A 15981-nucleotide genomic window follows, 5' to 3' on the forward strand; every position below is an offset into this window, starting at 1 on the left:
GCCCTCTGCTGCTGTGGGCAGGTGCCCATCTTCCTCAGCCAGGCCGTGGGACCATCCCTCACACTGTGCCACCACTGCAGAGCCAGACTGTTTCCGTTCAGCCACGGATCTTCGCACCAGCCTCCCTCCTCTTGATACGCTGTGTGTGACGTTAATTGTGCTGGCAAGTTTTAGATCAGTGTATGTCCAGTCTTCTCAAGATGGGACAACTCAGGGATTGTCAGGCCTCACAGAGTTTTGGGTCTCTTTTTTCCCCTCAAGCAAACCAGTTATTTCCATGAAATAGTGAAGCAGAAGTCAAGCAGAGCAGGTCTGATGATCCCAAGTGTTAATTTCTACAATTAGTTCTTGCCATAGTTCTACTCGCCGGAGCACGTCCTGGTCGGGCTGATGCACAGCAGCACTGTTCCCTTTGCTTGCATTGCCATCTGCTCCTGGAAGGAAGTGTGGGGTGAGGACCCGTGCAAACACTGCTCCTGCAAAGTGAGGATGAATGAAACCACCTTCGGGGGTGGTTTTCCAGCAACTTGATCTCTCCTCTTAATTTCAGAACATTTCTAAATTATTTTGATACCACACAATGCAACTTCATCAGTGGACAGAGCATTCCAAGACAGTAAGTCTCTTTCATTTTTCTTTCATTGAGCAGAGATAATTCTCAGATATTTCCCATCAGAGAGAAAATCCTGACTATCACTGTGAACCGAAAGGCTATTTTTGCAACACTTGTATATCCGTTGTTCCCTCACACAGATGGAAGCTGAAATGAGTTGTCACTTAAGCTAAATATCTTCAGCGCCAAGCCTCTGCCGCTGCCAATGGCCTGGTATCGGATCTGCAGCCAGCAGGAGGGAGCTGCAGGAGGGAGGTGTGGGCAGGATCCCCGCGCTCCTGCTGCTCCCGGCGGCTGCTGCAGCCTCTGGGGCCTCTGAGATCTGCACAGAACGGAACAGCACCACTGATGTCACACCCAGCGCAAGGGAAGATTCGAGGGACATGTAAAACTGCTTCTGATTTTCCACTACCTATGTCCTCCTTCACTCGTCCTTTTTTTATCCAGTGTATAACAGAGGGATGATTAGAACCTTTCCTATGAAAAAGAGGTACAACAGCATTTACAATATAATTACCGAATAGCACAAAAAAAAAAAAAAGGATGAAGGCTGTAACAGACAAAACACTTTAGCACAAATTGTTTTATGATCCTGTCATGAAACAAGCATTATCTTTTTACAGATGTTCTTTTCAGTGCTCATCCACCCTGCTGTTTTGGGATCGATTGTTTTGCACTGCCAAAAAGAAGTTAAAACACAGGGCACGGTTTAAATAGATTTTAAATAGACAATTTTATACTGAATTTGGTATATAATTCATAATATTAGAAAATACCTAGAGAAATACGCACTGTTAGTTATTCAAAAAAATATTACAGTTTGGGTAGATGATGATAATGGCAACATATTTAGAAAATTTTCCTCCACACATCCATAAATATTTATTCCCTCAAACGTTACAAAAAAGGCCATTTGGAATTTTTAAAATTTTGCATGTGAAATCGTAGCTGATATCTCTCTTACAGTAGCTTTATTTGCCCTGGCAGACAATTGTGTGTATGCTCCTTAAAATACGATGTGATAATTATTCTATTGTGAAATATTACTATATGCCAGCTACATTTTATTTCATTCTTGAATGTTTTCTGGTTTACCTAGTATGGGGGTTTTTTAATAGAGAAAAAGATAACTTACATCATGCTACAAATACTCAGCTCTTTGCGGGTAAGAATTTTCCCCTGAGAATGATAAGAGAGAGCAACACGGATTATTTTGAAACATTAGTTTAACAAGATAAACTTACAGGATGAAACATAAGGCAAAGGAGTGAGAAGTTAATAACAACTTATTAGAAGAATTCTCAGTTTGATACATGACTGCAGTGCTGAGTTGTGTACAGAATAGTCACAAATGCACCTCACAGAGGAGTAGGATGGAAGAAATAATGAATGGCAGTGACAATAACCCATTATAAATCCTTCCACACCTCTGATAAAATCATTAATCATACAGCTGAGGCTTAGATCAGGCTTAATATTATTCCATGCTCTTATCACCTTGTCTTCTCTCACCATCACAATTGCTGTTGAAAGCCTTTTTCTTAGACATCAAGAAGAAATCGTTATTTAAGATTGTTTGGGATACTGCCTGAATGTGTGTATTGTGTGCTGGCACTGAGGGAGGATTATTCTCCTTTGTGGATGGGGAGTGGCAGGGTAATCACGCTGATGCAACACTAGGAAGTTCTACTCACCATGACACGGACGATCAACATTACAGAGACAATAATTATTTGCACTTCTGTAGTATCTTTCATCCCCAGCTATTACTGTGCTCGGTAACCGACAGCTCATTAATGCAGCCGCAGAGAAGTAGAGAAGGCCCAGTACACACTTTGTCCAGGAAACCAGCAGAATACCTGGCAGTGATCCATAGGTGTGCTCCCTTACCGGCAGATGACACCCCCTGCTGACAGCGGTTCTCTTCAGCTGCCTCCAGGACACAGCGTGTACAATACTGAGGTCAAAAGTAACCTTCTGTCCTTAACAGCAATGGGAAAACTGGTTTAAGGTGAAAAGCTGTAATTGGAATTCACAATCACTGGAAACCTGGGCTTGGACTGAAGTGTAAAAGCCAATTTTACGTGAAGCAAAGGTGTGAACTGGCAGAGGGTGGATTAAGGTTTTCAGCATATTGCACTCTTCTCTCTTTAGATAATTTCTATTAAAATCAGAAGCAAAAAACCATCCCCAAACATCACAAAAAACCCCAGAGACTTACTGGAGAAAACGGGGTTCCCAGATGCTTTTTCATCTTATAATAGCTGACATAATTTTCTTTAAGAACTATCATTAAGGCTTGACCCTAATCTGAGTTGGTGGTAAAAGTCAGGTATTGAATGGTGTAGTATTAGGTACAAGAAAGAAGTCAATGTCAGACAGCAGTGGGCATCCAAAATTCCTTCCTGGACTCTAGTTCCACCTGTGGTGTTATCCACCTTTCTGGCCTGTCACTCTCTGAGCCCCTTTGCCCTCCTGTTTTTAAATCCAGACAGCAGAACTTATTCCAGCTGTTTGAACACTAGCTACCACTTAAAGCTTCTCACCTAACAGTTGCCTGAGATTCCAAGTTTTTTGCTTAATGATGTTTGAATTCTTTAGTTGATATTTCTTTGTCAAGCTAATGGACCACAGACTTTTAATTGGGGGAAGTGACACTATTGCTGTGGAGGAAATTCAGAGTATCTTCACTGAACTTGGGCATGTACCATGACATAAAATTAATGTTAGAAAATATTCTAATCCACAAGTAATGGATAGATATTCCAGGCAAACAGTTTTGGCATGATCAGTTTCCTGAGTGCTGAAAAAACCCTGTACTTCCATGTGATATGTACACTGTTCAAATATAGCAGTCAGTCTGCTCTAGAGGAACCAAAGCCAGCAATAAAAAAGGAACCACAACTTTTAAATGTCAGCATTTGCTGCATCAGAGAGAACAGATTAAAGAAGCATGAAAATAAAACGTTAGTATGTAAATAAAATGTTAGTATGTAAACCTTTACATTAATAATAAAGCACAGTAAAATAAGTGCATCCCATTCATGTGATTCTAGCATAGATGATTTCTCTGGTATGTGTATAAAACAGAAACAAGTCCTGTATTTTCTTTAGGTAGCTTCTGATAAATCTCTCTTCTGTCAGGAATTTCAGTTACAAAAACCACATAAGGCTTTGCATTCACTGATGTCTGCCCTCAGGTTTAGCAAGCAGTAACTACAGTGCTTCAACTGTTGTTGAAGGCCATGGGACTACACACAGTAATCCCTGTTTATGGCTGTGAGCTTTTTTGGAATAGAGGCATCATTATATATTTATAAACAAGGACCTGAGACTTCTCTCTGTGTCTCTTCAGTTCTTTATCACTGGAACTCCCTCAGCAGAAATAGGGGAATAAGCCTTTTACAGGCATCACATCATGTCGTGAGGTGAGGCAGTGCTCAAACCCACAGACATGTAAGCTGCAAGTGCCCCTCAACTTCTGCCTATCTTGGCATCAAGCATTTCACAGAAATGAGCCTTAAAACACTAAGAAAAAGGATATAAAGGCTTGATCATGACACAAGCCCATTTGATATTATTAGTTTTGGTGCCTGCCATTGTCCAGTCATTTTTCACATGGATAAAACCAAAAGCTACAAGCTGTGATCTGGCCCCTGATTTCCTTAGAAAGATTTGGTGTTTGTTTTGCTCCAGACTTGCAGACAAGCTTATGCACTTCAGCAGAGCTAGGACCTAAAAATGGACCAAAGCTTCTGTGGTCGGTTTGTCTGAGAACAGATGGAATGGGAAGAAGCCCACTTCCCCCTGCAATGCTGCCCAGCTGTGACTCACATCCCAGCTGAACAGCTTCTCTTGGAGTGGAAAGCAAGACAAAACCCAGACAGCTTCAAATAACACATTAGATCAAAGCCAGAAATTAAAATCAGGGGTTCATAATAGAGCATGGTCAACATTTGAGACAGAAATGCACATTTATTGCAGAAATAAGAAAATTGTCAAAAAAGTGATGATATATTCTGGAATCTGTCAGTCACTGGGACGACTTGTGGAAATTCTGAAGAACTTTTAAGGGTAAGAGATAAATAAATAGAAAATTACTTTTTTAGCATAAATATAATATACAAATTGTATTAAAATCTACAGTGGTTTTGTTTTGGTTTTTTTTTTTGTGTGGGTTTTTTTTTTGTTTTGTTTTGTTTTGTTTTTTCCCAGTGATTTTATACTGATAAGCTGCTAAGTTACAATTTTGGTGAAGGGGAAAACTTCTCAAAATAAGATATTTGATTTATTCCCCACATTCTAAATATAAAAATTACAAAACCGTTCTGTTTGTAAAACACTCCAGGCTAACAGTGGCATACATCAACCACCTTCTTTCTGTCTTACAAGGGATGCAGCTGGCTATTTTGGGGTATTTCTTCTTACTGCTGGTACCTGGGTATTTTGAATTATTGTGAGATCCAGCCTTAAACAAACTGATTAAAAATACCTGTGTTGTGCCTTTTTAACGTGTTTCTGTGTGCAACACTGTTATAACCCAGCAGCTGGTGAAGGAGTTGTCCCTGCTATCAGTGGGCGTCAGTACAAGGCTCCTCCCCAAGAGGGTGGTGGGGCTGGAACTGACTCCCCAGCGGAGTGATCACAGCACCAAACCTGACAAGAGTTCAAGAAGCGTCCGGACAGCGCTCTCAGGCACATCGCGGGATTTTTGGGGAGTGTCCTGTGCAGGGATAACACGTGGCCTCGACGATCCCCCGACACCCACACGGGGCCGCGCCGGGGCCGGGGCGGCGGCGCCTCAGGGCGGCCCGTGAGGGGGCGGGGCCGGTCCCGGTCCGTATGCCCCTGCGCCCCGCCCCCCTCTTGCGCATGCGCGGCGCTCAGAGCGGCGCGCTGCGGCAGCCCGGCCCGGCCCGCCCGGCGCAGGCGCGGTGCTGACGCCCGGCCGCGCGCCCCGCCCGGCGGGCACGCGCAGCGCGGGGAGGCGGCGGCGGCGCCCGGGCGCGGCGCGGCCGCGGGAGCGGGGGCGGGTTTATGGCGGCGGCTCTGTCCGCACTCGCTGCCAGGCTCTCCCAGTCGGCCGCGGCCAGGTCCTACGGCGTGTTCTGTAAGGGGCTCACCAGGACCCTCCTCATCTTCTTCGACCTGGCCTGGAAGCTCCGCATCAACTTCCCCTACCTCTACATCGTCGCCTCCATGATGCTCAACGTGCGGCTGCAGGTGGGCGGGGGCGGCGGGGCCGGGGCGGGCTCGTGTCCCGGAGTCACCGGCCGGGCCCGGGCGCGGTTCGCAGCCGCTGCCCCGGGTAACGGCGGAGCGCGCCCGGCCGAGTGCCCGGCCCGGCGCCGGGGCGGGGGCTGTGCCCTGCCCGGTGTCCCCGGGGCAGTGTCGCTGGCGTTGTGCACGGATGCGGCCCCGGAGCATTGCCCTTGCCGCTGGCCAGCTGCGACTGCCCCCTGTGCCGCCTGCTCTGCGTGTTAGCAGCCGACGTTCCGCTTTCCTGTGCCTTTTCCCAAACCATAGTTGATTTAAAAACTGGGAATAAATTGTGAATATCTGCACTCTGATAGCACGGTCCTGACACCTTGTAAGGAGCAAACAACACGGAAAATGCAGTCAGTTTGAAATAGCAATGGTATTGCATAAAAACGATAGTTCACATTTAATTTGTGTCTCTCCTGTTTTGAGCCTGTTTCTACAAAACGTGGAACTCTCTAGCACAGCTTTGACCTGTTGTAGGGCTGACGTTTCATTGTTTTTGTGATTGCATGAAAGATTCACTTTTAACTTAACTGGCAACAGAAGCAGTCAGTGCACTGTCACTACAAACATCTGTTCTAGCCAAGGATTGGACAGTCTTTCTCCTCGTAAACATTGCTGTAATGAAAGTTTTGACATTTGGCCAGTGGCCAAGGATTGAAAAACAAGTCTGGTTGCAGTTTGTAACTTGCAAAAGATAATTTGAAACGGGAAGAGGTCAAAATGCGTCTCCTATTTTTGTTTTTGGGATTTGCCTTACAATTCTGAAGCTTGAAAGTGAGTCAGATGGCCAGGAGTTGTACACGTGGCTTAGTAACCTGGGTAGCTGAAAAAGCCTTTGCTTGGCTCATTATCAGTGTTGGTACAGAATGGTTCTCCTGGAACAGCACCAGCTTGTCCTTTGTGCTCCAGCTGATACCCACTAACTGTGCTGGGGCAGCCAGTCTGGCCAGTTCCCTCTGGGAAGCTGTTCACGGTGGATTGTTGATTTCCAGTGTTGTGTGTCTGATTTCAGCTCGCACTTCTGTTTACAGGAGGATTACTTTCATATTAACCTTTCATGTTAAGCCTCTAATCAGTCCCAGCCTGTGTTTCTATTGGTTAAGGGAAACGCTGCTGTTACACAGCGAATCTCTCTGGCTGCTCGTTTGCTGACTCACTTTCATGCCTGTCACCAAGAGAGAGCTTGTAGCAGATTAAACTGAAACTACAGAGGAGCAGCTGGTACTTGGGCATACTTCCTACCCCTCTGGATGTGCCTAAGCAGCCTGTAGGGAGACTTGTCTGTGGGGACAACTGTTACTTTCTGTAGCTGAGTTATTCTTTATGTGAAAGATTTTAAGTTTTTCAATACACTGGGAAGCAGTAAACTGGGTTATCAGTGTAGTAACTTCGTGTGTTCTTTCTCTTTAGGTCCATATTGAGATCCATTGACTTGTGACTTGGTGTGCTGCTTCTGCTGTATGCTGCAACTGGAGTCAGTCACACTTCTTCAAATCCAGCCTGTTGTGAAGCAGCAAAGCTGTGCTCGCGTGCTCTAGGACTATGAAGAAAGAAGATTTTACCCAGAAAGGAGTATGTGACAATGGCCCAGATCATCACAAGCTAGCAGCTCATCTGACACATGTGCATTCCATGTTGGACAGTTCTCAAAATCATAGCCGTTTACAAGAATTATATAACACCAGGAATTGTTCTCTCTTTAATACTATACCTCTGTCTTCTGTTGGCAAGGAAATGCCTCTGAGTTTCAGTGAATCAGCAGGGACGAACTCAAGTGCAGCTGCTCCTTGGAAGGATTCATTTCATCTGCATTTTTCTTCTGGGAAAGACAGTCTCAATAGGGTTTCTCACTGCATTGGTGGCATTTCAGTAACAGGCTGGCTGGAAGAAGCTTGGAGCATTTCTGGAGACTTCAGCTCATGCTGCCCAGGAGACAACTTTGTATGTTTTGCACAATTTTGGCTGGGAAATTTGCAGTATAATAAAAACCTGTTGTTTCTGGAATTAGAAATGAGCAGTAGCAAAGAGAATGAATTGCAGTTTGTATTTTTTAAAGCATTGGAGCTTGGTGGACTTCCTGATCCCTGTTCTAATCCAGTTGCCTCTCTGAACAAATCTGCTATGGGACTCTCAAACAACCAGAAACCACGTTTTTTTCTTTGTTCCTTAAACCTTGTATCTTCAGAGCAAACACTTGGATACAAGCAAATGCTTTTGAATATACAATGTGTGACTAATAATTTTCACATCATACAGCTAGTAATCTCTGTGCTAGCTTTTGCACTAGCAGGTCTCTGGTATGCAGTAGTGAAAGTAAAAAAGTTCTGAGATTTTAATAACTACTATTTTTAATATTAGCAGAAAATAAGAGAGACAAGGTTACAGTTCAGGTTTTAGTGAGAATTAGATAGCTGAAGTAAAAACTATAGTTGTATAATTGCTAGTTAAACTGGCTGTTGGAAGAATAGGGACTTTTTTTTAATAAGGAATAGCTGCATCTGAGTGTAAAGAACTTCATAATCTTCAGACTCTGGGACTTCTGCAGGTCTGCTGTTAACACTAAACTAGAACCCAATTTGATTAGCACAGATCCTTTGTTTACTATAGAGTTTGTATTAGTGGAGTGTTCTGGCTATTACTATTTATACCCATTTCCAATGAAACTTGTTTCTTGTAGAATTGAATTCCTGCTCTGAATCCAACAGCCGCTAATGTGTCAGTCCTTAGAACACTTTGAACTGGAAAGCTGTTGGGAGGGTGGTCTTCAATACAGCGTAATTCTCAGCAGTGTTCCTTTCCCAGGAAGGTACTGCTCTAATTTAACAATATCTTGTGAGCTTTATTGTGCTACAATAGACACTGTAAACAACTTTCTAAACCAGTTTTTTTTTTCCTTGAAAAAGTGATTGTTACAGCTGAAGTACAGTAATAACTTCTGGGCCTGTTGACTTTGGCTTTGGGACAGGCTTCTGGCAATGAGGTTTGCCAAAGAACAGGGCAGGAATGCTGGAATCCACAGAGCTGCTGGTGAATAGAATCTTGAAGAATAGACTCCTGTTGGCACTTCAGTGGAGGAACTCATTGTGCAGTAGGTCAAACTTTGAACTCAATGTCCAAAATTCTCAGCAGGGGCGTTGCTGTAGATCGGCTTAATGTGCTCTAAGGGTTCACATAAAGAGGGAGGTATTGGTGTGTGGGTTAGGATGCATTTTCAGCTTCCCCTTGACTCTGACTTAAAAGTGAGGACTTAATATGGAGTAAAGCCACAGCAGTGATTCACACACTAGGTATCCTTTTTGCCAGCTGGTCTTGCTTCATCTTGGAAGGAGAGGAAGTGATGTTGCATTTAGTTTGAACTGGACTTACCTGGAAAGCCGGTAGAGTTTCCAGTGTGGTAGTTACTGGACTGTTAGCACACATGTGTAGAGAAGTCCTTGATTATGAAGATGAGATGCTGGTTATCAGTCTTAGGGAGAGAAGCGTTGAAATTTTTAAATTTTATTTGAGTGCTGAAAATAAGATACATTACTTTTTATGTTAAATGATATGTCGTGTTTTCATGATCCCCATTGGCTGACTGTTTCTTTTGGATGCTAAGAGATGAAAAGCCACTTAATTTAATTTAGAAAAGAACTTTTCCCTGGTGTGCATTTAAATGATTGTTTCGCTTGTAGACTTTTAACCATGCAATTACCTGTCATGAAGTGACTGAAAGCCCCAAAGTAATTCTCGATTATGTATTGTAAGTAATTCCAACAGCAACAGTTCCCTCTCAGTCAAACCATTCACTCTCATCTCCACTGCTGGAATTCAGCCTTGTAGTGAGTGGTATTACCACGAGTTAACATGTGGTGTTGCAGAGGTTTGAGATTCCTGAAGTGATGTGGATCTGACATCCCAGAACACCAGAAACAAAGGCACTTCTCCAAATGTCTGTGGCTTGGAGTTATGGTGTTAAGCTGCTGTCTGCCTGTATCTTGACCCAAAAAAACACTTAGCAGAGCCGAGGACAGAGGAATGAAGGCAGGGAGGGGTTGGAGCCTGTTTAAGCTAGCTTGACTGCTAAAGACAACGTTGTGCAACTCCATATTAATCTCTCTAAGCAGCTTCACATACCCTCCCTGTATGGTGAGCCTTACCTTAAGATGTGCATGAACACAGTCCTGCACCCAGAACTTGAGTGCTTGGACTTTCTGTACAAAGGATCAATTGGCACAGCTGTACCTGCAGTTGTTACTTGAGACCTTGTTTTTGCAGCTGACTGGTTTGGCCTGGAACATTCTCTGCTCTATGTCATCTGGGAACATGTTTAGGGAACCATAGTTCTCTACAAGAACTTGTAGGTGAGATTGTCAGGTTAATAGGCAAGCGTAAAGGCATAAAAACATCGATCCAGTTTTTAATGCACCTTTTTTTATGGTGATTTCAAAGGGGGGGAAAATGAAACATGAGAGACACCACCAATAAACTAGAATTTCAAAGTGTGTGCAGCAGAGTGCCAAGGGTTTCTCCTTATCAATGACAGGCCTCTGGAGGAGGAGATCTTGGAATATTGAATTGTGTTATGTACCACAGTCCAGCTAATGCAGTCCTGTTTTAAGCAAAGTCTTGTTTGAGTGTGTGGCCTTTCATCACTTATTACAGGATCACCTTAAATACAGTACAGTGAAATGATGGATGTTTGTTGTGTATTATATGTATATTGAACATAAGATACAAAGAGTACTTAAATAAGTGGATTGAATCCATTTGAAGACAGTTTATGTACCTTGCCTTGAATTTTATTGCTTAAAACCTAAAAGGTAATTTTAACTTGAACATTCCTTCTGAAATTCAAATAAAGCATAGTTTGGTATGTTAAAATCTCATGTTATATATACTGCACTTTAAGCCTGGGGAGGCCATGGATTGAAAGCGCTGTTCTTGCACTAATAGAACTGCCTGCCCTGACTGAGACAATGTTTAAATGGCTTTTCCTGTCTGGAGGAGAACAGGGAACCTGAAGGATGGCATCCATCCTTTGAAACTGTAGGTAAATGTAACACTATATGGTTTAGGCCACTGTTCTCTTCCTACAGCTGTTTTGATATTAACTCATCTCAGAAGATGGAAGGTGTCTTGGCCAAGAACCAGTTTGTGTGGAGTTTCATGGCTTCACTGTGTCCAGTGTGGGAAACTTGCCTGAGTTAATGTGCTGTTAGGGCTGTCTCAGATGATTATTATAGTACAGAAAAACAGCATTCTTAGAAGGGGTAAGGGACCTTTATACTCAACCAGGAGTTGCCTTCATATTTCTGTATTTTTGTCTCTCATCCTTCTCTAGGAAGAGGTTATTTCTAAGCAAAATGTCAGGGTTCTACTAAACAACTTGTGCTATCTGAAATTTCATTGTTTAGTGTCCAGATCCTTCCTGCACTACATAGCAAAGTTTTATTTCTGCCATTAGAAAAGAAATAAAAAAATACTCAGTATTTAGAGAATTTCCTAGTAGTTACACTTGAGTGAAAATTTACTATATGGTGTACTGCTTTGAAAAGAAAATATACTTTAAAATGTGTGTGCACAGAGCTCTGCATGTAGATAAAAAGTGTTTTACCACAGTATGATGTTGGGATGCTTATGCAAATGCTTCTTTACTTTCTGACGTTGCAGTGCAAAATGGAGTAGAGATGGTGGTGTTACTTCTCCGTGTGGTTTCAGCCAGTGCAATCTCAGCAGTCGTGTGTCTGCATCATCCTGCACAGGGGACAGTTCTAGCTGTAGACACCTTTTAGCCTTTTGCTTTTTCAGTGTTGGGTTTGGTTTTGCTGTTGTTTGAGGTTTGGTGGTTTGTTGTTTGTTTGTGGTTTGTTTCTCTTTTTTTTTTTTTAAGTTATTATTAGGACTATAAAGACAGCACTTTCTCAAACTTTGCCAAAGTTTGCTTCCTTTCTCCTTCTCTCCACCTTTGCCACTTATAGATATACATATTTAATTTTTGGAAGAAGTAAGCCTGCATGTGTTCTCCCAATATATAATCTTATTGTCAGGTTGCTCCTTTTGTTTCTATGGCGTGGTCATGCATATATTTCTCTCCCTATAATTTCTCAGCATAAGCATATGCTGATATTTTGTTCCACCTCAGAAACATTGTCCTGTAATTAATTACGCACTACAAATTGACAGAAAACATGTAGAGATATAAGAGTCCATAGTGTCTCATTAGGGTGTATGACAGGTGGTATAACTGACAGAGCAGTATGGAGTCAATGTGACATATTTCTGCTTTTTTTCTCTTCAAAACAGCTGCTTTAATTAAAATCCATTATTTGAGTATGTGGTACCTCTGACAGCTGAGAATTGCAGCTAAATTTGGGGCTTACAAAATATATTAAGGTTAGAACTTAGTGTAACTTTTCAAAAAATTAAAGAGTACATTCACATGAATATTTTGAAACCTTTTTTTTTTTTTTCCCTAAGAGTGCACAGAATAAAAAGTGTTCTGCCACTTGTTTCTGTGATGCACAGCCAGTAACTGGGGCAGGGGGAGAACCCTTTTTAGACTGCAGAGCCTCTAATCTTCAAGGAAGAGCTGCACTTGACAGAACTTTAAAATAAACTGACTGTTGCCTGTGAAAATACTGGTATTTATGATCACCTGTCACACTTAGATTATAAGGTCACAGATATCAACTTCCTGACAGTGTGAAAACAAGAGTAATAAATACAGAAGTCCTAGAATAATGTTATTTTACCAACCTGCACTGGTAAAAGCAAATCCTGTTGTACTTTGAAATTAACCCTCTACTGCATCCCGAAATCTCAATTATCTTAGTCTTTTTGGAATTAGTGATATAAAATGGTTATTTCATTGTTAATGATGAAATAAATTTAAGAGCTAAAATATTTTAGAAAATGACCAGAGGGACTTCCACAAAGAAAATCTGCTTTGAAAAAATCCATTTTATTTGTATGATCTCTATATATGTATAGTCTGTTTTGCAAATTCTTTCCTTCTGATAGCAGAAGTGGTCAAAACCCAAACTTTCAAAAGTATCAGTGTTTAATTTTCTGTTTGTAGTCAATTTTAGCTATTATCAAACATAATACCTAAATCTAATCTAAGCTTTTGTTCTTAAAACTAGGGAAATCAAACACTTAGTGCCTGATTCATCACTTGAAGTTAAGTGAAACCATTTCTTGAAAATGGGTTCTGCTACCTGATGGTGACTAATTTTCAATGCTGATATTCAATACTTCCTGTAAACTGTGATATCATCCCTGCAGAAAAAATTTAGTCTGTGGCCTTTGTCTTTGGCCCTCTTTTTTTAAAAATATTTTTTATTGCAATGTGGGAGGTGGAGGCTGGCGCAAACCTTTTTTTTTTTTTCCTTTTCGTTTGTTCCAGAGAAATATGTTTACAACTTTGTATGTATTTTAAAAATGCATTGTGACACTTTTAACTTGGGAGAGAAGTTTCCATAGTAGACTTGAAACCTGAACAGAGACTTTGGAATATCAGGAGTGCTCCCCAAGCTGCCAGAAGCTGTTGACTGCGAAGCTGCTCGCTCACACCACAGGAGGGAGTTACACATCAGTCTTTGGAGCATTTTCAGTTACGGCATTGTTAGTACAGTACATTTCAGTTTGCCTTGTCTTAGGGATTGTCACTGCAAATAGGTCAATGTACAAAATCAATACACAGCGGTAACGTATTGTAACTGTTTACAATTGGACTCAGAGTTCCAATGGATGGGTTTTGTCAAGCTATTTAAAAACAAATAAAAATCTTTTTTAAAAGACAAGAGGTAGTTTTGGTGCTTCTCATTCCAATCTTTCACTGTATAAATTGTACAGATGTACTTGAAGAGACTGTGTTTCTGACAACGTGAAGTCAGCCAGGGACTGGCTTTTTCAGAGGTACAATTTGAGAGATGCGTGTTTACAGAAACCAAACGATTTCAAAAACTCTGTGGGAATAAAAGGGTTCAATGCTTTTACCTGATCTTAGAAATCTGGTATTTGAAGTCAAGGCTAGTTTAATGATGTCAACCACAAGTATTCATTAATGGGCATTCTCTTTCCACACTTTAGTGAGAAGCTTTAACGAACCAGTTACTTTCAATGTAGTTCCAAGGTACTTCCTAACTAACTAGCTCCAATCTTACAGCACAGCTTCATTTTAAAGGGGAAAGCAAACCATGGTAAATGCATGTAATGGCCATAGCAACTCTCTTACATTATCCAGGATAAACATTGCTGGGTGCTTCTCTGCACAGTTAAAATCACCATGACGTTAACAGATACACCACAGCTTTTGTTTTTGCTGAATGAAACACTCCCAATAAGGGTGTAGAATAAACATGTATCCTCTGCTAAATGTTGAACATTAAAGAACATATTAAAACAGGAGCCACTCACTCTTCAGAGATCTCTCCTCTGAAAGCTGCTATCAGGTGACCTTTTGATTCTAGACTCAAAAAACTTCGTTTTTGTTTGGTCTGGGGGTCCCTTGCTGCCACAAGTGATAGTTTTGAGGAAGAACGGTATTGTTATGGGCTGTATTCTGAAAAGAATTGGTATTGGCAACCGTGAAGAAAAGGCTGATACTCTGAGTACAAAATTAATGTGTACTTTTTTTCTTAATGATGAATGCTGAGATCACATTGTCTCCAAAACAAGCATTTAAACAAAAAAAGAAGGGAGGAAAAAACTGCATATAATAAATCTAACAAAGTTTTGGCATGTGGTTAGACCTCCATGGCTAAGAAAGTGCTATTAGTGCTCCCTGCACATCACTGTAGGTTTCTCATGGCTTTCGGAATTTGTATGAAGTAGTAAATTGTAATCTTTGTCTGTCCACGATGCTCCAGCCACCCACTGTGACAGTGACGTGATACAGCCTTAATTACTCATGTTGTCATCACTTTCAGATGGTTTATCAGTAGTTTTACACACACTTATATAATTGGGCATGATACCTGCAAGGGGGAATGGTAAGAAACTCTGAACACTTTTGCAAATGAACTCAAAAAAAAGACATGTTACTCTGTGCATATCCAAATCCCTTCCTATTAGGATCTGAAATGCTTTGAAGCCAGATTTAAGTTGGTGGCCTATGACTTTGTGGTAGTCTCTTTGTTCATCTCATACTGCAGAATTCTGTAAGAGCAACTCATCTGTACAGGAGCCCAAATTTCCTCTCTGCAAATCTGAGATTGCCAGAGGAACCTCTTACCAATTTACACTCATCACAACATTTATCTTTTCAGTACATTTCTTGGCTCTGACTTTTTCTGGCAGATATCATAGCAGCTTAAAATTTAAAAACCCCAAAACCTTAAACCAAACATAAGTACCAAAGATTCTGCTGAAGATATTCACATTTCTCAGAGAGAGGATTTTTTTAAAAAGAGGATGGAGTGCTTTACCTTACATTAAAAAATATAAGTATTGGATGGAGTTTTTGTTATCAAGAACTGTGGCATGTTTGTAAAGTGCACTTGTAAGTCTTGAAGGTTAGGAAGTGCTTTGTGTATTTGTTACCACAAGTATTTTTTAGACATATCAAAATACTCCTTTATTTATCTTTAACCTCGTAGTTCAAAGAAAAGAAAAGAAAAAAAAAACAAACACATTTTGGAATTCTTTCAAGTATTATGTTTTGTTAAAAGTGCCCCCATGGGCAAAGGACCAAAACCAACACCGACCTCTTGCTCATTGAACAAAAAGCCGGCAGCAATGACAAGCAGGATGTTTTTGATGCTCTTTGTTGCTTTTTTTCCTGGGACTAGTGGCTGAAGCCCTTAATCACTTTAGCTGGAAGTTATTCACAAATAACCCTCCTGAGCTCAGTAATCCTGTCTTGGTTTGTATCATAAAAAACTCTTTTCTGCAGCAGGGATTCCTAAATGGCCTCTCAGATCTTAGCCCTGCATTCCAGGTACTGCATGCTGACTGCAAGCACGTATGACCTGCTCCAGAGCTACAGTAGTTACACCATTTCCAATTTCTGCCTCCTTCAATGTAAAAGCATTTAAGATTAAAACAACAAAAAATATTTCATGATGTTGTATAGCACCTTCTTAAGGGTTTGCTTATACCTCTTCAGGGGTTTCTCACTT

The 15981-nt window shown here is 41.4% G+C and overlaps 1 protein-coding gene across 1 annotated transcript; it reads left to right on the top strand.

Moving 5' to 3' along the window:
• The first annotated feature begins 5627 nt into the window (after positions 1-5627).
• Positions 5628-13662, top strand: SMIM10L3 (small integral membrane protein 10 like 3). The gene is made up of 2 exons (XM_066198044.1): positions 5628-5836; positions 7289-13662. The coding sequence occupies exons 1-2, from the start codon at positions 5651-5653 to the stop codon at positions 7307-7309; spliced, it is 207 nt and encodes a 68-aa protein (XP_066054141.1). The 5' UTR covers positions 5628-5650; the 3' UTR covers positions 7310-13662.
• Positions 13663-15981: the final 2319 nt, after the last annotated feature.

This window comes from Chamaea fasciata, unplaced genomic scaffold (assembly GCF_029207755.1).
Source record: "Chamaea fasciata isolate MVZ Bird 193981 ecotype frontalis unplaced genomic scaffold, bChaFas1.0.hap1 SCAF_16, whole genome shotgun sequence".
Classification (NCBI taxonomy): domain Eukaryota; kingdom Metazoa; phylum Chordata; class Aves; order Passeriformes; family Sylviidae; genus Chamaea; species Chamaea fasciata.